Source organism: Pelodiscus sinensis, chromosome 2 (assembly GCF_049634645.1).
Source record: "Pelodiscus sinensis isolate JC-2024 chromosome 2, ASM4963464v1, whole genome shotgun sequence".
Classification (NCBI taxonomy): Eukaryota; Metazoa; Chordata; order Testudines; family Trionychidae; genus Pelodiscus; species Pelodiscus sinensis.
In genome coordinates, this window is record NC_134712.1 from 1,531,649 (window position 1) to 1,556,135 (window position 24,487).

The window sequence follows — 24,487 nt, forward strand, 5'->3', positions numbered from 1 at the left end:
TAATGAAATCACCTGTTTGAAGACTATGATCTGATTCCTGTGTCCTACAAGGCAGGATGCACATGCCTGAGACGTCAGTTATTTGAAATTACTCTCCTGAGGGAGGGTAAAAGTTTGGGGGATCCTGTGGGAAGAAATTTCCAACTGAGTCTTCCTAGGTTTGGAAAAGGGGTTTGCACTTGGGTGGTGGCAGCATCCCACCCACAGTCAGGGAATCTGCGACCTTGGGGAGTTTTTAAGAAGATGCCTCTAGAGGCAGAGTCTTTTTAAAGTCTCTTGCGGACCCTCCACCTTCTGCACTCGAAGTGCCAGAGTGGGGAACATGCTTGATTTGGTGACAGCGCTGGTGGAACAATTGTGAACCAAGGGATACTTCCCTCCCCCTCCTTTTGCCTGTTTGGAAGATTTATGATTGTTTTGTGTTGCTGTCTGAGGGGTGAAAGGCAGGCAGAGGGCTCCACCTGCAAAGCCAGAGACCAAACCAAACATTGGGTTTTTTTCTAGCTTTTTGGGCAGCTGGATGCCTAGACTAGAGTAGGGCAGGGAACCAGCCCAGTGCATGCATTTGCAGTCTGACAGGGTGGCCCTGGAGCAACCAACCTTTCAAAGCAGCACACCAAGGCAGAAACGGCCCGAGATCAGGGTGAGATGCTCACCCACCGGGCAGACCTGTATAGCGAGGGTCCGGGGAGAAGGGTGTCCATAAGGGGCCAGGAGATGATAGTGATGCCCTTCCCCTCCCATATCACAGACAGAAAGGTGTGAAGAGGTCTCTAAGGGCATGTCTATAGTAGGAAATTATTTTGAAATATCTACATTTGAAATAGTAACTCCTGAAATAACAACATTGAAATGGCGCGTCCACACTATAGTGAAGCCTCAAACTTAGTCCAAGGCAGCCTCCCTTAATGTGGACATGCTGTCTCGACTAAGAGCCCCAGGAAGCAAATTCAAATTACTTCAAATTACTCTGGGGGGGGGGGGGTAGGTCTACACTACCCCGCTAGTTCGAACCATTTTTAAAACCCCGCTGGTTCGAACCCCGTGCAGCATGGCTACACGGGGCACCAACTAGGTAGTTCGAACTAGGGTTCCTAGTTCGAACTACCGTTACTCCTCGTGAAATGAGGAGTAACGGTAGTTCGAACTAGGAAGCCTAGTTCGAACTACCTAGTTCGAGCCCCGTGTAGCCGTGCTGCACGGGGTTCGAACCAGCGGGGTTTTAAAAATGGCGGCTCCCCGCTTATGCAAATGAAGCCCGGGAAATTCAAATCCCGGGCTTCATTTGAAAGTGCGGTATGCCTACATTACCCCGCTAGTTCGAACTAGGTGGGTAGTATAGACATACCTGGGAGTAGCTATTTTGAAATAGCAGCAACAAAGTGTCCACATTAATTCTATTTTGCAATAACTATTTCGAAATAAGTGTTATTCCCCGAGGAAAGCAGGAATACCTATTTTGAAATAACCAGCCCATTATTTCAAAATAACAGGCTTGGTAGTGTGGATACCTCATTATTTAAAGTACAGGTGGTTATTTTGAAATAACTCACTAGTGTAGACCAGGGCTAAGGGAGGCAGACCGCTAACTAAAGAGGAGATGGAGATCCTCAGACTGATGAGGTGTTTGGACATGGAGGAGAGAGGAAAAAATGAATCACTTTGAGGCTGAGTAAAGGGAAGAGCTGAGGTGCTTTAAACAGGAGAAAGCTGAGAAGCCGGGCACTCGCGCTACACCAACTTACCACCCTGCTCCAACGAATGCTCCCCAATCCAAGAAATATTCAGTCTATAAAGTAGGAGAGGCTGCAGAGGGCTTCTTAGAGAATTTTGAAAGGGCCTTGGGTACAGCATCTCCACAGCTCAGTGGTGGAATGAAGGCTACAATTCAGTGGATGCTTAGCAGTTGAAATGCCTATAGAAAACATGAATGACTATGACTTATTTAAACCAAAGGACAGACTTAGGATGAGGCTCACCGTCGAACATGCCTGTTGCTGCTTCAGGTAACGAAGGTGGAAACCAGAGACAAGAAAGATAACTGGATAGCATCTAACTACATATTCCCTATCTATTCACACTTCTTATTCCCAGGTTCTATCCTTTGTAGATATTTTAGACATGAGTATTGCTGGACATTCCATGTTCATCTCCCAAGGTTTACTTAATCTTTCCACAGCTTTTTCTCACTTTTTTTCCATTGGCTCTCCTGGCTTCCTGCCAGCACTTGCTGGATAGCCACTGTTCTGGGTTTAACCCATTAGTTGCTGAATGCTGGAATGTCTAAAAAAGGGGAATTCCCCTCCATCCATCACAGTCCTACAATTCAGAGTTGGGTGGTCCTGGAGGCCAAGAGAAAACCTATGCTCCACCCAATCCCACCTATGGTTATGCCTGTGCACCATCAACACAGCACTCAGACTCAGGCAGCTCAGAAGAGAAGACTGGCAATGAGACCTAATCCTTGTGCCTGAGCTGGAAGGGCTCATCTTGCTGCAGGCAATGGAGAAGCAACTTACATGGGGTTGTCCTTGCCATGGTTCACTATGGAGTCCCCCACGTGGATCTCGGCACCCTTCAATCTCACTCCACAACACTTGTTTTCCCCATGCTTCACGATCACCATGGAGACAGAATATCGCCTCCCCAAGTCCACGTTCCACCATGGCTCTCTTATGAGAGTGGTGTGGCTGCAGGAGCCAACTTCAAACTTCCCATCACGGTTTCCATCCACGGCTCTTCCAGGCACAGCTTGTCCAGTCTTGTCCAGTAATGTGGATGACTGATTGGCCGGACGCCCCAGCGCCAAGTTCTGAGCTGGAATCAGAGGGTGAGCAGAAAGGAGGTGAGATGTGTCAATCATCAGGGGAGGAGGGGCCCCTAGAAGCCCTTTCTCCCACACTTAAGAGCTGTTTCCTGATCATAGAATACTAGGACTGGAAGGGACCTCGAGAGGTCATCGAGTCCAGTCCCCTGCCCCCATGGCAGGACCAAATACTGTCTAGACCATCCCTAATGACACACAAACCAGGCACCACATGAGAGGCAGATTCACAGTAGGAACTTGGCCCCTAGACAGGAACAACAGAAGGCTGGTGCTGGGCTCTCAGCCCAGAGGGCCCTTCTCAGCCCACCTGTCCCATAGCTCACTGGCATGGGGCATGATATTCACATGGGGCCCCTCCCACCTACCCCTGACAGCTGCAGCCCATGCACAGTTCAGCAGTGGGAAGGGGTGATGTTCCCAGGGTTTCTGCTGTCTCGCTAGGCAGAGGCTGACGCACAGGGGACATGAAAGGGAACAGGTCTCCAGTCACATTGCTCTAGTTCCTCACCCCCTGGCGGTGGGGTACAGCCCTGAGAGAGAACCTCGACCTCACACAGGGACAGATACTCCTCCCTGCCCGGGATGACGATGGTGACGTAGCGGCCCTCCAGCCCGTTGCAGCAGATGGTGCTGAGGGATCCGGCAGTGGGGTCGGTGATGGTCCCACAGCTAAAGGAAAGAGCAAATACCAAGAAGCCAAAACAAAATGGAAGAATTCAAACTCTCAGCGCCTGGTTAAATGACCCTGCAGCACTTAAGGGAGTATCTGGCCCAGTCTCATGGTACCACAGTAGTGAAAGCGATGGCCCAACCCTTTTCTATCGCTAGGCCCTGGGGCAGTTGCCTTCCTGGGCCCCCCCCATCAGCAGGTCGGGGCGAGTGTCACTCGGGGATGTCGTCAGGGCAGAGTTGTGTGTAAGACGTGGGCAGTGACTGACCCACTTTACTTGGCCCGGGAGAGGGCTCAGCTGGAGCACCGTGTCCTGCTTCCCACCCCGCACTTTAAATGTGGAAAATGGAATAGGCTCTAATGGGCAGCAGCCGAAATGACAAGCTGCCTCAGGGCACAGACGGAAGGATCTGGGTGGGTTTAGTCAGGAAGAGAAGGTTGACGGGAGTAGGATAACAGTCTTCAGACAGGCCACAGGGCAGTCACGGGGCAGCAGGCCCCTGAGGAGGTCAGGCGCCCAGCCTCCCTGCGACAGGCTCGCCTAAGGCAAAGGAGCCAGCCTAGCTCCACAGTGCACCATTAATTCTCTGCATGGATGGATGTCTACCAACTTCCTACATGGCATCTGGCACTAGGAAAGGGCTGTGAGGGCTCCACTGGATGCACAGAACACAGAGGACGCTCCTGAGGATTGCAGGTCTCAGGGCAGCTCCTTAGGGAGTGCCCCAGGCAAGACGACCTAGGAAAGGATTCCCTTGTCCAGGAGGGAAGAGACTACGAGTGCCAAGGGGGAGCTACGAGTGCCAAGCCCCAAGGGGGAGCTGCTCCCCGCAGAAATCCTTCCCCAGACAGTGGCAGGTGCCCCCAATCACACAGTAACGACATGTGACTCTGGAGAGCAACTGCTGTGGTTTGTGCTCTGGTCTAGGGTGACTTCATCCTGCCTCAGCGTGGGGGTGTGTGTGGAAGGGATGGCCCCGGGGGTGGATTCCTGCCCTGCCCTTCTGTGTATCTGCATGGGGGGAAAGGACATGACAATAGAAGCAGCCTGCCCAGCAGTGTCCATCACAGCCTCATTCAGACAGGAAAAAACAGAATTGCAGAATCCCAGAACTACAGGATTAGAGGAGACCTCAGGGGTCATCGAGCCAATTCCCGGCCCACAGAAGGACCAACCCCAGCCCAATCACCCCAGCCAGGGCTTGCCAAGTCAGCTCAGAAACACCTCTCGCGGATGGAGATTCCACTCCCTCCCTGGCAAACTGTTCCCAGGGCTTCTCCATCCTTCTGGGGAAATAGTTTTTCCTAATATCCAACCTACCCCACCCTGACCACAATTAGAATGAGGAGCAGTGGATTACATCAACTGTCACCACTGAGAACAGCCTCTCTCCATCTTCTGTGCAATCCCCCTTCAGGAAGTTAAAGGCTGCTCTCAAATCCCCTCTCCCTCTTCACTCCTGAAGAGTAAATAAGCCCAAATCCCTCATGTGCTCCATCCCCCTCATCATTTTTGTTGCCTTCCACTGGACTTTCTCCAATGCATCCCCATTCTTGTAATGGGGCCCCCAAAATTGGATTCAATACTCTAGATGTGGCCTCACCAGCGTGGAATAAAGCGGAATAATCACTTCTCTAGATCTGCTGCCAATGCTCCACTAATGCATCCCAATATGCCGTTAGCCTGCTTGGCTACAAGGACACATGGTCGGCTCACATCCAGAGTCTCATCCTCTGCAATCCCCAGGTCCTTTTCTGCAAAACTGCTGCTTAGCCAGTCAGTCCCCCGCCTGTAGCAGTGATCGGGATTCTTCCACCCAAGGGCAGGACTCTGCACTTGTCCTTGTTGAACCTCCTCAGATTTCTTTTGGCCCAACCCTCCAACTTGTCTAGATCACTCTGGACCCTATCCCTGCCCTTCTACATGTCCACCTCTCCCCTCAGCTTAGTGTCATCTGCAAACTTGCTGAGGGTGCAATCCATCCCTTCATCCAGGTTTTTAATAAAGATGTTGAGAAACTGGCCTTGGAACCAATCCTGGGGACACTGTCTTTGACACCGACTGCCAACCAGACATCCAGCCGTTGATCACTACCCATTGAGCTTTCTATCCACCTTACAGTCCATTTATCCAATCAATACTTCCTTAACTTCCTGGCAAGAATATTGTGGGAGACCATATTAAAAGCTTTGCTAAAGTCAAGGTATATCACATCCACAACCTCCACCACCTTCCCCTTATCCACAGAGCCATTCACCTTGTCATAGAAGGCAATCAGGTTGGTCAGGCATGACTTGCCCTTGGTGAATCCATGTTGACTGTTCCTGATCTTTTTCCAGTCTTAAATTCTCCAACATGGATTCTGTGAGGATCTCCTCCATGATTTTTCTGGAAACTAAGTTGAGGCTGACCGGTCTGTAGTTACTTCCCTTTTTGAAAGATAGCACCTACATTTGCTTTTTTCCAGTCGTTCAGGACATCCCTCATTGCCACAAGTTTTCAAAACTAATGGCCAATGGTTCTGAAATGACAGCTGCCAACTCCCTCAGCGCCCTCGGATGCATTAGATTAGGTCCCATGGATTTGTGTATGTTTAGTTTTTCTAAATAGTTCTTAACCTGTTCTTTCTCCACCGAGAGCGGCCCAACTCTTTCCCATATTGCGTTGCCTAGTGCAGCCGTCTGGGAGCTGACTCTGTCTATCAAGACAGAGGCAAAAAAAAAAAAAGCATTGAGTACTTCAGCTTTCCCCCGTCATCTGTCACTAGGTTACCTCCCTCATCCAGTAAGGGTCCCACACCCACTCTGATCACCCTCTTATTGCTAACATGCCTGTAGAAGCCTTTCGTGTTACCCTTCACATCCCTTGCTAGCTGCAGTCCCAATTGTGCATTCACCTTCCTGATTACACCCCTGCATTCTCAAGGAATACCATTTATACTCCTCCCTAGTCATCTATCCAACTTTCCACTTCTTGTAAACTTCCTTTTTGTGTTTAATTTTGCCAAGGATTTCACTGCTAAGCCAAGCTGGTCGTCTACCATATTTGCTTTTCTTAATGCGCATCGGGATGGATTGTTCCTGCACCTTCAATAAGGCTTCTTTAAAATACAGCCAGCTCTCCTGGACTCCTTTCCCCCTCATGTTAGCATCTCAGGGGATTCTGCCCATCAATCCCTTGAGGGAGTCAAAATCTGCTTTTCTGAAGTCCAGAGTGTGTAATTTGCTACTCTCCTTTCTTCCTTTTGACAGGATCTTGAACTTGACCATCTCATGATCACTGCTGCCCAGGTTGTCACCCACCTCTACTTCCCCTACAAGCTCTTCCCTGTTTGTGAGCAGCAGGTCAAGCTGCGCACGACCCCTGGTCGGTTCCTTCAGCACTTGTACCAGGAAGTTATCCCCAATTCTCCAAAAACTTGCTGGATTGTTTGTGTACTGCTGTATTGGTCTCCCAGCAGATGTCAGGGGGATTAAAGTCCCCCATGAGAATCAGGGCCTGTGATCTGGAAGCTTCTATTAGTAGTTCTGTTAGGGTACGTCTAAACTACATGCCTCCGTCGACGAAGGCATGTAGATTAGACAGATCGGCAGAGGGAAATGAAGCCGCGATTAAAATAATCGCGGCTTCATTTAAATTTAAATGGCTGCCCCGTTCTGCCGATCAGCTGTTTGTCGGCAGATCGGGGCAGTCTGGACGCGCCACGTCGACAAAGAAGCCTTTCTTGATCGGCACAGGTAAACCTGGTTTCACGAGGCATACCTGTGCCGATCAAGAAAGGCTTCTTTGTCGACGCGGCGCGTCCAGACTGCCCCGATCTGCCGACAAACAGCTGATCGGCAGAGCGGGGCAGCCATTTAAATTTAAATGAAGCCGCAATTATTTTAATCGCGGCTTCATTTCCCTCTGCCGATCTGTCTAATCTACATGCCTCTGCCGACAGAAAACAAAGGATGAATATAGGCAAGCAACACAGGAATGCAGGGGCAAGATTAGAAAGGCAAAGGCACAAAATGAGATCAAACTAGCTACAGGCATAAAGGGAAACAAGAAGACCTTTTATAAATACATTAAAAGCAAGAGGAAGACCAAGGACAGGGTAGGCCCACTGCTTAGTGAGGAGGGAGAAGCAGTAACAGGAAACTTGGAAATGGCAGAGATGCTCAATGACTTCTTTGTTTCGGTCTTCACCGAGAAGTCTGGAGGTGTGCCTAACGTAGTGAATACAAGCAGAGAGAGGGTAAGTTTAGAAGATAGGATACACAAAGAACAAGTTAAAAATCACTTAGGAAAGTTAGATGTCAGCAAGTCACCAGGCCCTGATGAAATGCATCCCAGGATACTCAAGCAGCTGATAGAGGAGGTATCTGAGCCTTTAGCTATGATCTTTGAAAAATCATGGCAGACAGGGGAGATTCCAGAAGACTGGAAAAGGGCAAATATTGTGCCCATCTATAAAAAGGGGAATAAGAACAACCCAGGAAACTACAGACCGGTCAGTTTAACGTCTGTCCCAGGGAAGATAATGGAGCAGGTAATTAAGGAAATCATATGCAAACACTTAGAAGATAATAACACTTGGAAGGTGATAGGGAATAGCCAGCATGGGTTTGTGAAGAACAAGTCATGCCAAACTAATCTGATAGCTTTCTTTGATAGGATAACGAGCCTTGTGGATAAGGGAGAAGCGGTGGATGTCATATACCTAGACTTTAGTAAGGCATTTGATACAGTCTCGCATGATATTCTTATTGATAAACTAGGCAAATATAGCTTAGATAGGGCCACGATAAGGTGGGTGCATAATTGGCTGGATAACCGTAGTCAGAGAGTTGTTGTTAATGGTGCTAAATCCTGCTGGAAAGGGATAACAAGTGGAGTTCCGCAAGGGTCTGTTTTGGGACCCGTACTGTTCAATATCTTCATCAATGATGTAGATATTGGGATAGAGAGTACGCTTATTAAGTTTGCAGATGATACCAAACTGGGTGGGGTTGCGACTTCTTTGGAGGATAGGGACATAATTCAAAATGACCTTAGCAAGTTAGAGAAATGGTCAGAGGTAAACAGGATGAGGTTTAATAAAGAGAAATGCAAAGTGCTCCACTTAGGAAGGAACAATCAGTTCCATACATACAAGATGGGAAGCGACTGTCTAGGAAGGAGCATGGCGGAAAGGGATCTAGGGGTCAGAGTGGACCACAAGTTGAATATGAGTCAACAGTGTGATGCTGTTGCAAAAAAAGCAAATATGATTCTAGGTTGTATCAACAGGTGTGTTGTAAGCAAAACTCGTGAAGTCATTCTGCCACTCTACTCTGCACTAGTTAGGCCTCAGCTGGAGTACTGTGCCCAGTACTGGGCGCCACATTTCAAGAAAGATGTGGAGAAATTGGAAAGGGTACAGAGAAGAGCGACAAGAATGATTAAAGGTCTAGAGAACATGACCTATGAAGCCAGGCTTCATGAACTGGGCTTGTTTAGTTTGGAAAAAAGAAGATTAAGGGGGGACATGATAGCGGTTTTCAAATATCTAAAAGGGTGTCACAAGGAGGAAGGAGAAAATTTGTTCCTCTTGGTTACTGAGGACAGGACAAGGAGTAATGGGCTTAAAGTGCAGCAGGGGAGGTTTAGATTGGACATTAGGAAAAAATTCCTAACTGTCAGGGTGGTCAAATATTGGAATCAATTGCCAAGGGAGGTGGTGGAATCTCCCTCTCTGGAGATATTTAAGAACAGGTTAGATAGACATCTGTCAGGGATGGTGTAGACGGAGCTTGGTCCTGCCTTGAGGGCGGGGGGCTGGACTCGATGACCTCTCGAGGTCCCTTCCAGTCCTATTATTCTATGATTCTATGAAGATCAGACTCCTATACTTGGGATGGAAGAATCCCAAGCATTGTTACAGCCTGGGGACCGACTTGCTAAGTAGTAGTTCAGCAGAAAAGGACCTGGGGGTTACAGTGGATACAGTGTGTCATTGTAGCCAAGAAGACTAATGGCATATTAGGTGCATTAGGAGAAGCATTGCCAGCAGATCCAGAGAAGCACTGGTGAGGCCACATCGGGAGTACTGCGTTCAATTCTGGGGCCCTCATTACAGAAAGGATGTGGATGCATTGGAGAAAGTCCAACGTAGGGCAACAAAAATTATTAGGGCACTTGAGCACATGACTTATGAGGAAAAATTGAGGGATTTGGGCTTATTTAGTCTTCAGGAGAGACGAGAGGGATGGGTTTGATAGAAGCCTTCAACTACCTGAAGGGGAGTTCCAAAGAGGATGGAGAGAGGCTGTTCTCAGTGGTGACAGATGACAGAACAAGAAGCTATACTTTCACTGGGGGAGGTCTACGTTGTATATTAGGAAAAAGAATTTGACTAGGCGGGTGCGGAAGCACTGGGATGGGTTCCCTAGGGAGGTGATGGAATCTCCATTCCTAGAGGTTTTTACGTTTCAACTTGACAAAGCCCTGGCTGGGATGATTGAGTTGGGGTTGGGGTTGCTTTGGGAAGGGGGCTGGACTCAGTGATCTCTCCTGATGTCTCTTCCAACGGTAGGATTCTGTGATTCTATCAACAGGAGTAAAAGCCCTTGTCCCTGAAATCCCAAGGAACCTCTTACAGGAGGAGGTGGCTAGGCTGAGGAGCATGTGAGTCCATGAGGAATTCCTTGAAAGTATACATGTGGAGACAGCTGAGGAAGCTATCCCATTACAAAAGACTGCTGATGTATCACAGGTAGAGGAGGAGAGGGCTGTCTCAGGGGAGACACTGGCAGTTGGTCACTTCTAGCAGCAGGCAGTGCTCCACCCCTGCTCCCAACCCTCCCACCGTGGTTCTGGAGGACTGTTACACTATTCTGGATACAGGAGATAAAGAATCACCCCCTAAGGCAGATGAGGAAAAGCTTTGTACCCCCAAGGCTGGGAGGTCTGTAGGCACCACCGTGAGGAGGAAGCTTAGGGTAGTGGTGGTTTGAGTCTCTTCTAACAGGGATGGAGGTACCCATCTGAACCTGTAGATGCCATCTTGGGAGGTACGCTGCCGAGCAGGGGCCCGTATCTGAGATCTTACAAGGGCATTGTCAAGGGTTATCTGGCCCTCCCACTACTACCCCATGCTACTCATCCAGGTGGGCACTAATGACACTGCCAGGTGTGACCTTCCATGGATCAAGAGTGACTCAAGCGCTCTGGGAGTGCGGGTGAAGGAGTTTGGAGCGCAGGTGGTATTCTCTTCAGTCCTTCCTGCCAAATGTAGGGGCCCAGGCAGAGACAGGTGCATAGTGGAGGTGAATGTCTGGCTGCGAAGATGGTGTCACCAGCAGGGCTTTGGCTTCTTCAACCATGAGATGCTGTTCCAAGGAGGACTGCTAAGCAGGGATGGGGTTCACCTTTCAAGGAAGGGGAAGAGAGTATTTGGACACAGAGGGTATGTCTAGACTACATGCCTCTGTCGTCAGAGGCATGTAGATTAGGCTACCCGTCATAGGGAAATGAAGCCGTGATTTAAATAATCGCGGCTTCATTTAAATTTAAATGGCTGCCGTGCTCTGCTGACCAGCTGTTTGTCAGCAGATGGGGCAGTCTAGATGCACCACGGAAGCCTTTGTTGACCGGCGCAGGTATGCCTCGTGAAACCAGGTTTACCTGTGCTGGTCGACAAAGACTTCCTTGTGGACCGCGGTGCATCTAGACTGCCCCGATCTGCCGACAAGCAGCTGATCATCAGCTGGTCGGCAGAGCACAACAGCCATTTAAATTTAGATTTGATTTTAACAAATAGAGAGGAACTGCTTGAAAATTTAAAAGTGGAAGGCAGCTTGGGTGAAAGTGATCATGAAATCATAGAGTTCATGATTTTAAGGAATGGTAGAAGAGAACAGCAAAATAGAGACAATGGGTTTCAGGAAGGCAGATTTCAGTAAACTTAAAGAGCTGGTAGGTAAGGTTCCATTGGAAGCAAGACAAAGAGGAGGAACAACTGAAAAGAGTTGGCAGATTTTCAAAGGGACATTATTATCAAGAAACTAGGGAAATGCTACCTAGATGGGGCTACTGTGTGTGGGTGCACAACTAGCTGGATAACCGTTCTAAAAGAGTCATTATTAATGGATCACAGTCATGTTTTGCCCTTCCTACAAGTGGGGATCCACAGAGGTCTGTTTTGGGACTGGTACTGTTCAATATCTTCATCAATGATTTAGACACTAGCATAGAGAATATGCTTATTAAATTTATGGATGATACCAAGCTGGGAGAGGATCTAGGGGTCATAGTGAACCACAAGGTCAATACAAGTCAACAGTGTGACACCATTGCAAAAAAAAAAAGCAAATATTATTCTGGGATACACTACCAGGAGTGTGGAGAGCAAGATACGAGAAGTCATTCTTCTACTGTACCCGGCACTGATTAGGCCCCAATGGGAGTACAGTGTTCAGTTCTGGAACTCAGTAGAAGGTGGGTGAAAAGCTATGTGAACCCTTTGACAAAGTACTTCTGTTTCTACTCCCTTGGCAGTTGGGGGTGGGGAGGCAGGGGTCTGCCAGACAATCTTGGCCAACACCAATATGGCCTTGTGGTGGGTAGAGCCAGCTGGGAAGAGTCCTGAGGAGCCAGGATATCTATTATCAGATCATCTTGTTCCTCTGCCTTCTCCACCTGGAGGCTGATGTAATGGCCACTATGCAGAGGAAGTTCTGAAGTGTCCTATACTCCATAGGAGGAGAGGCTGTCACAGATGTGCATGCCACTGCTTCATCAGGGCAGGAACTTGAGGAGGCCACCAGAGGAGGCCCCATAGGTTGTAGGGGCCCTGACTGGTCCAGTGGGATGTGTGGAGTACCCTGCTGGTCCTCGGGAGGAGGTGTCACAGCTGTTCCTGGCTCAGAAAAAGGGGGTGAGTAGATGTCACCATAGGGGCCCTGGGAAGGGAAGGAAGCAGCAGGCAACATGCCCTGGTCCTGGTGGAATGTCTAAGGCAGTGATGCGCAACCCTGACCTCTCTTGGGAGACCAATACAGCACGACACAGACAACCCAGGATGTTTTTGGAGAATGTTGGGGATAACTTCTTGGTACAAGTGCTGAAGGAACCGACCAAGGCCATGAGCAGCTTGAGCTGCTGCTCACAAACAGGGAGGAACTAGTAGGGGAAGTGGAGGTGGGTGACAACCTGGGAAACAGTGAACATGAGATGGTAGATTTCAGGACCCTGACCAAAGGAAGAAAAGAGAGTAGTAAAATACACACCTTGGACTTCAAAAAAGCAGATTTTGACTCCCTCAGAGAACTGATGAGCAGGATTCTCTGGGATGCTTACACGAAGGGGAGAGGAGTCCAGGAGAGCTGGAAGTAGTTTAAAGAAGGCTTAAAGGCACAAAAAGAAACCATCTCGATGCACAGTAAGAAAAATACATATGGTAGGCGACCAGACTGGCTTACTGGGGAAATCATTGGTGAACTTAAACACAAAAAGGAAGCTAACAAGAAGTGGAAACTAGGACAGATGACTAGGGAGGAGTATAAATATATTGCTCGAGAATGCAGGGTAGTTATCAGGAAGGCAAAAACGCAATTCGAATTGCAGCTAGCAAGGGACGTGAAGGATAACAAGAAAGGTTTCTATAAGCATGTTAGCAATAAGAGGGTGATCAGAGAGGGTGAGGAGCCCTTACTGGATGAGGGAGGTAACCTAGTGACAGATGATGTAAGAAAAGCTGAAGTACTCAATGCTTTCTTTGCCTCTGTCTTCACAGACAAGGTGAGCTCCCAGACTAATGCACTAGGTAACACAATATGGGAAGGGGGTGGGCAGCCCTTGGTAGAGAAAGAACAGGTTAGGAACTATTTAGAAAAGCTAGACATACACAAATGTCATTGAAGAGCCTTTGGCCATTATCTTTGAAAACTCATGGAGATCGGGAGAGATCTCGTATGATTTGAAGAAGGCAAATGTAGTGCCCATTTTTAAAAAAGGGAAGAACAATCCAGAGAACTACAGACCAGTCAGCTTTTATCTCAATCCCCGGAAAAATCATGGAAAGGATCCTCAAGGAATCAATTTTGAAGCACTTGGAAGAGGGGAAAGTAGTCAACATGGATCCATTAAGGGAAAGTCATACCTAACCAATCTGATTAGCTTCTATGATGAGGTAACTGGCTCTGTGGATATGGGAAAATCAGTGGATGTGATAGACCTTGACTTTAGCAAAGCTTTTGATACAGTCTCCCACAATATTCTTGACAGCAAGTTAAGGAAGTATGGATTGGATAAATGCACTGTAAGATGGATAGAAAGCTGGCTAGACTATCGGGCCTAATGGGTAGTGATTAATGGTTTGATGTCAGGTTGGTGGTCGGTTTCTAGCAGAGTGCCCCAAGGATCGGTTCTAGGGCTGGTTTTGTTCAACATCTTTATTAATGACCTGGATCAGGGGATGGATTTCACCCTCAGGAAGTTTGTGGATGACACTAAGGTAGGGGGAGAGGTAGATATGCTGGAGGGCAGGGATAGAGTCCAGAGTGACCTAGACAGATTAGGGGATTGGGCCTAAGAAATGTGATGAGGTTCAACAAGGACAAGTGTAGGGTTCTGCCCTTGGAACAGAAGAATCCAAGGCATTGTTACAGGCTGGGGACCGATTGGCTAAATAGCAGTTCAGCAGAAAAGGACCTGGGGATTAAAATGGATGACAAGATGGATATGAGACAACAGTGAGCCTTCATAGCCAAGAAGGCTAACAACATATTAGGAGGAGCATTGACAGCAGATCTAGAGAAGTGATTATTCCCCTTTATTCAGTTCTGGTGAGGCCAGATCTACAGTATTGTGTCCAGTTCTGCCTCTCCCCCTCCGCCGCCACTATAGAAAGGACGTGGATGCATTGGAGAGGGTCCAGCAGAAGGCAACCAAAATTATTAGGGGGCTAGAGCACATGATCTATGAGGAGAGGCTGATGGATTTCAGTTTATGTAGTCTGCAGAAGAGAAGAGTGAGGAGGGATTTGACAGCAGCCTTCAACTTCCTGAAGGGAGGTTCCAAAGAGGATGGAGAGAGGCTGTTCTCAGTAGTGACAGATGGCAGAACAAGGACCAAAGGTCTCAAGCTGTGGTGCGGGAGGTCTAGGTTGGATATTAGGAAAAACTATTTCACTAAGAGGGTGGTGAAGCACTGGGCTGGGTTCCCTAGGAAGGGGGTGGAATCTCCATCCCTAGGGGTTTTTAAGACTCGGCTTAGAATCACAAAATCATAGAATACTAGGACTGGAAGGGACCTCAAGAGGTCATCGAGTCCAGTCCCCTGCCCCCAGGGCAGGACCAAGTACTGACTAGACCATCCCTGATAGACATTTATCTAACCTACTCTTAAATCTCTCCAGAGATGGGGATTCCACAACCTCCCTGGGCAATTTATTCCAGAGTTTGACCCTCCTGACAGTTAGGAACTTTTTCCTAATGTCCAACCTAAACCTCCCTTGCTGCAGTTTAAGCCCATTGCTTCTTGATCTATCCTCAGAGGCCAAGATGAACAAGTTTTCTCCCACCTCCTTGGGACACCCTTTTAGATACCTGAAAACTGCTATCATGTCCCCCCTCAATCTTCTCTTTTCTAAACTAAAAAACACAGCCTTCCCTCATAGATCATGTTCTCTAGACCTTTAATCATTCTTGTTGCTCTTCTCTGGACCTTCTCCAATCTCTCCACATCTTTCTTGAAATGAGGTGCCCAGAAATGGACACAATACTCCAACTGAGGCCTAAGCAGCGCAGAGTAGAGTGGAAGAATGACTTCTCGTGTCTGGCTCACAACACACCTGTTAATGCAGCCCAGAATCATGTTTGCTTTTTATGCAATAGCATCACACTGTTGACTCATATTTAGCTGGTGGTCCACAATAACCCCTAGGTCCCTTTCTGCCGTACTCCTTCCTAGACAGTTGCTTCCCATTCTGTATGTGTGACACGGATTGTTCCGTCCTAAGTGGAGCACTTTGCATTTGTCTTTATTAAACTTCATCCTGTTTACCTTAGACCATTTCTCCAATTTGTCCAGATCATTTTGAATGATGACCCTATCCTCCAAAGCAGTTGCAACCCCTCCCAGCTTGGTATCACCTGCAAACTTAATAAGTATACTTTCTGTGCCACTTTTGTAAATTGTTGATGAAGATATTGAACAGAGCCAGTCCCAAAACAGACCCCTGTTGAACCCCACTTGTTATACCTTTCCAGCAGGATTGTGAACCATTAATAACTACTAACTGGCTGGATAACCATACTCAGAGATGCACCCACCTTATAGTAGCCCCATCTAAGTTGTATTTGCCTAGTGTATTGATAAGATCATGTGAGACCGTATCAAATACCTTACTAAAGTCTAGGTATACCACATCCTCTGCTTCCCCCTTATCCACAAGACTCATTATTCTATTAAAGAAAGCTATCAGATTGGTTTGACATGATTTGTTCTTTACAAATCCATGCTGGCTGGTCCCTAACACCTTACCACCCTCCAAGTGTTTGCAGATGATTTCCTTAATTACTTGCTCCATTATCTTCCCTGGCACAGAAGTTAAACTGACTGGTCTGTAGTTTCCTGGGTTGTTCTTTCCCTTTTTATAGTTGGGCACTAGATTTGCCCTTGGCTTGACAAAGCCCTGGCCGGGTTCATGGAGTCGGGGTTGGTCCTGCCTTGGGCAGGGAGCTGGAGTTGATGACTCCTGACGTCTCTTCCAGCTCTTTGATTCTATAGTTCTAACCCCCAAGGGCTCGCTGATGTCATCCCGGGGCACGGGCAGAGGGGAAAAGGTCGCGGCATTTAGATCCAGCCATTCGGGGGCTGGGCCCGGCCGTTGACGGCCCCTGTGGCTCAGAGGTCGCAGATCACAGAAGGCTGCGCACCCCTACTCTAAAGGGGACAAAGTTGCCACTTCGGTGGACTCTGTGGGCATCAAGGTGAACCCTGAGTGAGACGGCTACAGCACAGCAGTTCCAGTCTGTGCCAGACGGAGTGGAGATGGCTGGTGGAGTGACTGAGATTGGTGCTGACTGGGACCGGGGCAAAGACTGGGACCGGCGCAGAGATGAGGACAGGCATTGAGACCTGGAGTGGCTTGAAGAGCGGGACCAACACGGAGCCTGGGACCAGTGCTGAGAGTACTGCGTCAAAGGCCGGTGCTGGGACGAAGACGCACACTCCAAATAGCAGCAATGGGGCGAAGGTCCGTACTCTGCAGAGCGATGCCAGACCTCGGTACAGTGCCGGGAAATCCCCTCTGTGCTGGAAAACGGTACCAAGATGAAGGGGAACACTGACAATTCCCGGACAAGGCAGAACTTGAGCGGCACCGTGAGGCCTCTTGATGTCATCCACAGGCACAGCTGGAGCGTTGCGAAGACCCTGAAGCCGACAAGATCTGCTCTCCAAAGAAGCCCTGGAGGGAGAACGGCTCCAAGGGGACCGGCTGCGAGAGCAATGCCGCAAGTGTGACTGATGCGGCAAGTCAGGCAGGGGCTGGAATTGGTGGGACTATCGTGGCCAGATTCCCCCGTAAAGGCTGCTGGGAAGTGAAGGCCTTGTCCCACCATGGGGACTGCGTCATCTCGTTGAGGCCTCGTATGGCCTCGAAGGTGTCCTGTGGGAAGGACAGGCCCATCGCCAACGGTTCACCCCTCGGAGACTCCAAGAGGATGGGACTTGGTGCATAGGAAGGGCAGGGCGGTTCGGTGCCGTGTGTCCAGGAACACTAAGGGGCTGCCAACACCACAGGTACAGAGGGAGCGGCCGGTGATGGACACGCCAACGCTGAGGACCTGGCCGCTTAGGAAGGCTGTGCCGGGGAGTGAGAGTAGCGCCAGGTGGATGCCGCAGGGGAGCAGTGGTACCAAGGGGTTTCCTTTTTACTGCCACTCCTGGATCCAAAGGAGGCGTGTTGTGCACTGAAGCACTTGGCACCGGATTCTCCATCTGAGATCTCAAAGCAGATTCCATGAGGAGCTGCTTCAAGCAAAAGTCCCACTCCTTTCTGGTGCAGGGCCTGAAGGCCTTGCAGATCTCACTTGTCCATCCAGTGGCCTTTCCCCAGGCACCGGAGACACAAGTCGTGGGGGTCACTTGTTGGCAGAGACTTAAGGCAAGACCTGCAGGGTTTGAAGACCTGGGACCTTGACCTGTCCTGGGCCCCGAAGAGAACATGGGCTGGAAGGGGAAATCCCCTTCACCTCCAGCTACTAACCCCACCCCTAAGTGAACAACTACTAATCTAACCGGACAGCCAGCACAGAGCTGGTTGAGCGAGGGATACGAGGGACTTGCAAAGCAAGAGAGCCACGAGCTCCAACAGCCGTCGATGGCGGTAGGAAGGAACTGAGGGGTGCTTGGGTCGGCAGCGTCACACACAGTGTGCAGCACCAGCACCGTTCCCGGGAGCTCCACAGCCAGCCCAAGGGTCGCAGCTAGGGAAAAACGTCCAGTAGTTGCGTAAGCAGTGCGTACACAACTCAACTGGAACACGTATGAGCAAGCACTCCAAGAACTACCCAGGTTCACATTGCTATCAGCAAGGGCGGTTTCCCCCAACACTAATTACTGGGGAAGATGATGGATTCTCTGTCCCCTGGGCCCTTGAGTCAAGGCTGGACACGTGTCTAACAGGCACGCTGGCACGCGCAGAGATTGTGGGCTCAGCAGGCACAAGAGGAGTGACAAAATACAATGGGTGCTCAGAATCCTCAGGCAGCCCCCTAACCAGCTGCATCCCACTCACTCAGTGCCCCCCCATCCACTCTCAGTTCTTCTGCAGCATGCAGGGGGTGCTGGAGGGCAGGGGGAGGATGGTGGGGAGTGGGTATCATAGTGGAGGGGGGGGCTCTGAGCTTCCCTAGTCAGGCTGGCGTTGCCCTGTCCGTGCAATTTCCCCAGGAGGGCCTGAGCTCCCAACCCTTCCCACCCTTCATGGCTCAGGCTGGAGCTGGTGCCACCAGTCGACCTGCCATATGGGACTTGGTGAGGCTGGAGGAGATGCCTGTCCAGGGCTCTCAGAGCAGGGGCACTCAGGCCTCTGGGGCCAGCAGACACAGTGGGGATGTGCCAGCCCCCAGAGGGGGAGGGAATGGAAGAGGAGGACTAGATCCTGGGGCAGAAGTGGAGGAACCAGTGGCTAACCTCCCCTATAGCCAGTCACCTGCTCCCTATAAGGAGCAGCGGGGGCAGAAAGAGGTGGGGGGAAGGGCACATCTAGCAAAAGAGGCAAAATTGGACAGGAAGCAGGGGGCCAGGAATGGAAAGTGGCCGTGGAGGTGGGGCAAAGAGGGGATGAGCCCTGGGACAGAACGGGAGTCCTGCACCTCCAGCAACTCGGGAAAGACAGTGCCACTCTGTTTACCCTACAGCTGAGAGTTGCCTGGGCCAGGAAGCCAAGCGGGTGGGGCTGCACCCACCCTGGCCCAGCTGTGGCTAGGCCTCTGCCCCACCTGCAAAGCACTCTCCGCCTCAGGCAGCTTAGAGGGATCAGGCCGCCTGGCTGCCAAAGAGACCCGACCCCCGTGCCTGAGCTTGGAGGACTCAGCTCACTGCAGACAATGGAGAAGTAACTCACATGGCGTTGCTGAGTTCATGGTAATTCTGGGAGTCTCCCACGTAGATCTGGGCCCCCTTCAGTCTCTCCCAACAACACTTGTCTTCCCTGTTCTTCACAATCACCATGGAAACAGAATACCGGCTGCCCAAGTCCACGCTCCACCACGGCTCTCTGTCGAGCTTGGTGTGGCTGCAGGAGCCCTGATCTTGATACCCATCACGTTTTCCGTCCACGGCCCTTGCAGGCACGGATATCCCAGTGTTGTCCTCATACGTGGACGACTGATTGGCCGTACGTTGCAGCGCCAGGTTCTGAGCTGGAATCAGAGGGCGAGAAGAGGGGAGGTGGGATGAGCCCATCGCCAGGGCCTCGGGATGGCTTTCATCCCAAATGACATTAGAACCAGGCACTGTGTGAGAGCCAGGTTCACAGTGGGTCTCAGGGCCATGCGGGCAGCAGGGACTGGGGTGTAACGTAACAGGGCACGTCACTGTGCCAGCTCCTTACCCCCTGGCGTTGGGGTGCAGTCCTGAGAGACCCCAGGCTCTGCGAGGATCCCAATCACCATCCACAGGCACCAGAGAAGCGCCATCCTCGCACTGCCAACACAGGAGATCAAAATCAGCTACGGTCATGGCGCAGTTCAGGTGGCACCTCCCACCCACGGCTGGGCCTGATTTTTCCAAGAAGGAAACTGAGACACAGGGAGCAGCCAGTTGTCTAAGATCCTGAAGCGGGTGTGGGGCAAACCTGTGGCTGGAACCAGGGTGCCTGACAATCTATCCCCCTCCTCTGCCCACTGCACTATCTCTTCTGATTAGTTTCCACTGAGGAGGTTAGACGTAGATTAATTTAATAATTGTGTAACTGTATCAAAATGTAGTGATTCCACAATGATTCTATAGACCCTGGGGGCAGGAATGGCAGGCAGTGAACTCCATGGGAGTCCCAGTCGCCCTGTTCTGTTGCCTCTGTATCAGAGGCAGCAGCGCAGGATGGCTGGCGGAACCTGTCTGCAAGGAGAGCTGGTTTAAAAACAGGATCCTCAGGGAGATTGGCTCCCACCTGCCAACCCGCGCCGCTGCATCTGAGACAGAGGCAGCAGAGTGGGGCAGCAGCAGCCCCTGTCTGCAGAGGGCCCGAACTCCCCACAGACAGAGGCTGCAGCACCATCCAAAAGAGCAGCCTCTGTCCACAGTGAGCCTGGGCACCTGGCAGCAGTCCCTGTCCGTGGGGGACCCGAGCTCCCAGAGGACAGAGAAAGCGCCAGCATCCACCCAAGCAGCCTCTGACCATAGTGAGGCCAGCCCGCCACAAACAGTGGCAGCTCTGTGGCACCCTCCCCTGTCCCCCCGCCCCGTGCTGCTGCCTCTGATAGAGGCAGCAACTCAGGGAGGCAGGGCAGGTAGCTCTGTAGAGCTGTTGCTTGTGGGGAATCCTCTTAACTCGTCTCTCACAGAGCAATGGCTCCTGCTTGGCCCCCTCTCCCTCTCTGGGAGGCAGTAAGAGAGGGAAGGCAGCCCTTAGGAACAGGCACATGGGGGAAGCTGGCTTAAAACTTGGCTCCCCGCATGTATTGGTTCCTGCCTGCACCCTTCACCCTCCACGCTGCTGCCTCTCTACTAGAGGGAGCAGCACGGAGGTGGGGAAGGGGTCAGGTGGCTCCACAGGATCTAGTGCTCATGGGGAGCCAGCTAAAAAGCCAGCTCCCCACAGGCACCAGCTTCCTCCTCCTGCCTTTGCTGCCTCTGAAACAAAGACACCGAGTGGGGAAGGGAAATGCATGTAGTTGGTTACTGGTTCATTGTGTAGTCGACTACACTTTGACATCCCTACACAATTAACTGATAACCAACTACATGCATTTCCCCCACCGGCTCCCCAAATGCATGTCCAACCTACGGGTGCAGTGTAGACACACCCTAAGAGTCTAGATCCTTCCATTCGGGTCCTTCTCCATGGGGCAATCAGGCTTTGTACACCAATCAAATTATGGGATTCTCAGAAACGTTCAGCCAAAGAGCATTCGAAAGTTAAAGTTGAGACTCTTTAGTCAAGTCTTTCTAGTTTCTCTGTTATTAGAAGTACAGCTAGTATAGTTAGGGTTGAGAGCACACGTTAGTTATTTAGGTAAAGTACATTTCAGAAGTTTTGTAAAAAGGCAAATAATAAACTTTGAAAACCCAGCACATTCACACCTAGGATTAAATATAGAACTGTAGCATCATAGCATACAAGACGTTGAGAGGTCATCAAGTCCAGTCTCCAGCACTCATGGCAGGACAAAGCACTATCTAGACCATCCCTGACAAATGTCTGTCTAACTTGCTCTTAAATATCTCCACTGTTGGATAATCCACAACCTCCCCAGGCAATTTATTCCAATATTTAACCATCCTGACAGGTAGGAAGTTTTTCCTAATGTCCAACCTAAGCCTCCCTTCCTGCAATTTAAGCCCATTGCTTCTTGTCCTATCATCAAAGGTTAAGCAGCTTAATTTTTCTCCCTCCTCCTTGTAACATAATTTTAGGTACTTGAAAGCTGTTACCATGTCCCCTCTCAGTCTATTTCCACTCTAAACAAACCCAGTGCTTCTCAGTTCTTCTTATCTACCCTCACAGGCCATGTTTTCTAGAACTTCAATCATTTTTATTGTTCTTCTCCAGTTTCTCCATGTCTTTACTGAAATGTGGCACCCAGATTTGGACACAATACTCCAACTGAGGCCTAATCAGCATAGAGGAGAAGGCAAGAATGACTTCTCTTGCCTTGTTTACAACACTCCTGTTAATGTATCCAAGAATGATATTTGCTTTTTCTTTTTGCAACCGTTTCACACTATAAGCTCATACTAATGACCCCTAGATCTCCTTCGGCAGGACTCCTTCCCAGACAGTCCCTTCCCATTCTGTGTGTGTGAAACTGATTGTTTCTTCCTAAGTGGAGCACTTTGCATTTGTCCTTATTAAACTTCATCCTGTTTACGTCAGACCATTGCTCCAGTTTGTCCAGATCATTATGAACTGTAATCCTATCCTCCAGAGCACTTGCAACCTCTCTCGTCTTGGTATCATCTGCAAACTTGATAAGCATTCTCTATGCCAGTGGTTCTCAAACTTTGTGACCCGCCCTCTAAGTTGCTCAGGACCCTCCGGGGGGTCAGGACCCACAGTTTGAGAAACGCGGCTCTATGCCATCATCTCAATTGTTGATGAAGTTATTGAATAGAACTGGTACCAAAACTGATCTCTGTGGAAGCCCACTTGTTATGCCCTTCCAACATGACTGTGAACCATCGATAACTACTCTCTGGGAACAGCTATCCAACCAGTTATGCACCCACCTTATAGTAACCCCATCTAGACTGTATCTCCCTAGTTTATTTCTAAGAAGCTCATGCAGGATTGTATCAAATACTTTACTCAAGTCCAGGGATACCATATCTACCGCTTCCCCCTTTTCCACAAGACTCGTTATCCTATCAAAGAAAGCTATCAGGTTGGTTTGACAAGATTTGTTCTTGACAAATCCACCATTACTTATCACATTTTTATCTTCCAAATGTTTGCAAAGAGATTCCTTTAAGTTAAGCTAAACTGCTCTGTAGAATCCTGGGTTGTCGTTATTTCCCTTTTTATAGATGACCACTATAATTGCCCTTTTCGAGTCTTCTGGAATCTCTCCCTTCTTCCATGATTTTCCAAGGATGATAGGTAATGGCTCAGATACCTCCTCAATCAGCTCCTTAAGTATTCCAGGATACATTTCATCACACCCTGGCATCTTGAAAACATCTAACTTTTCTTTTTAACTTGTTATTTTCCAGTTTTAACTTCTCAATCTATTTCCTTTACTCCAGCATTCACTACTGTAGGCCAGTGTTTCTCAACCTTTTTTTGTAAAGTACCCCTTTAAAAAAAAATCTAAGTACCTCCAGTTTTCAGACACACAAATTTTTTCTACCATTGCAACGCATTTGTTTAAACAACTTAATCATAGCCAGGTAGGCAATGAAAGTTTTGGGGATAAAAAGTACAAAATTAATAAAACGCTGTAAAATTTAAAACAAATATTCAGTTTTCTCCAAATTTCAGTTGTGTTGACATATCCCCCACAGACTTCTCTCAAGTACCCCTAAGAAAAGACAGGACTATGCAGCACTTTAAAGACTAACAAGATGGTTTACTAGGTGATGAGCTTTCGTGGGACAGCCCCACTTCCTCAGATCAAAGGAAGTGATAAGAACATAAGAACGGCCGTACTGGGTCAGACCAAAGGTCCATCTAGCCCAGTATCCTGTCTACCAACAGTGGCCAGCACCAGGTGCCCCAGAGAGGGTGGACCAAAGACAATGATCGAGCGATTTGTCTCCTGCCATCTCTCTCCAACCTCTGAAAAACAGAGGCCAAGGACACCATTTTATCCCCTGGCTAATAGCCTTTTATGGACCTAACCTCCATGAAATTATCTAGCTTCTCTTTAAACTCTATTATAGTCCTAGCCTTCACAGCCTCCTCTGGCAAGGAGTTCCATAGGCTGAATACACGCTGTGTGAAGAAGAACTTTCTTTTATTCGTTTTAAACCTGCTACCCATTAATTTCATTTGGTGTCCTCTAGTTCTTCTATTTAGGGAACTAATAAATATCTTTTCTTTATCGGCCCTCTCCACACCACTCATGATTTTATAGACCTCTATCATATTCCCCCTCAGTCTCCTCTTTTCTAAACTGAAAAGTCCCAGTCGCTTTAACCTCTCCTCATATGGGACCCGTTCCAAACCCCTAATCATTTTAGTTGCCCTTTTCTGAACCCTTTCCAAGGCCAAAATATCTTTTTTGAGGTGAGGAGACCACATCTGTACACAGTATTCAAGATGTGGGCGCACCTTAATTGTATACAGGGGCAGTAAGATATTCTGTGTCTTATTTTCTATCCCTTTCTTAATAATTCCTAGCAACCTATTTGCCTTTTTGACCGCCGCTGCACACTGCGTGGAAGTTTTCAGAGAACTGTCCATGATAACTCCAAGATCCCTTTCCTGATTTCTCGTAGCCAAATAACCCCCCATCATACTGTACGTATAGTTGGGGTTATTTTTCCCCGATTTGCATTACTTTACACTTATCCACATTAAATTTCATTTGCCATTTTGTTGCCCAATCACTCAGTTTGGTGAGATCTTCTTGGAGTCCCTCACAGTCTGCTTCTGTCTTGACTATCCTAAACAGTTTGGTATCATCTGCAAACTTTACCACCTCACTGCTTACCCCTTTCTCCAAATCATTTATGAATAATTTGAACAGGATTGGTCCTAGGACTGACCCTTGGGGGACACCACTAGTTACCCCTCTTCAATCTGAAAATTTACCATTTATTCCTACCATTTATTCCTACCCTACAAGGG

At 49.0% G+C, this 24,487-nt stretch overlaps 1 protein-coding gene across 4 annotated transcripts in view; it reads right to left on the reverse strand.

Annotated features, from left to right (window-relative positions):
- Nucleotides 1-24,487, reverse strand: part of LOC102447856 (uncharacterized) — an 88,937-nt gene that overhangs the window by 54,761 nt on the left and 9,689 nt on the right. For all 4 annotated transcript variants that reach the window (XM_075919944.1, XM_075919943.1, XM_075919946.1 and 1 more), the window contains 4 exons: nt 19,589-19,680; nt 19,100-19,397; nt 3,336-3,496; nt 2,520-2,817 (listed from right to left, as the gene is read on the reverse strand). In XM_075919944.1, coding sequence (XP_075776059.1) covers nt 2,520-2,817; nt 3,336-3,496; nt 19,100-19,397; nt 19,589-19,680 — 849 coding nt within the window. The remainder of the gene's footprint in view (nt 1-2,519; nt 2,818-3,335; nt 3,497-19,099; nt 19,398-19,588; nt 19,681-24,487) is intronic.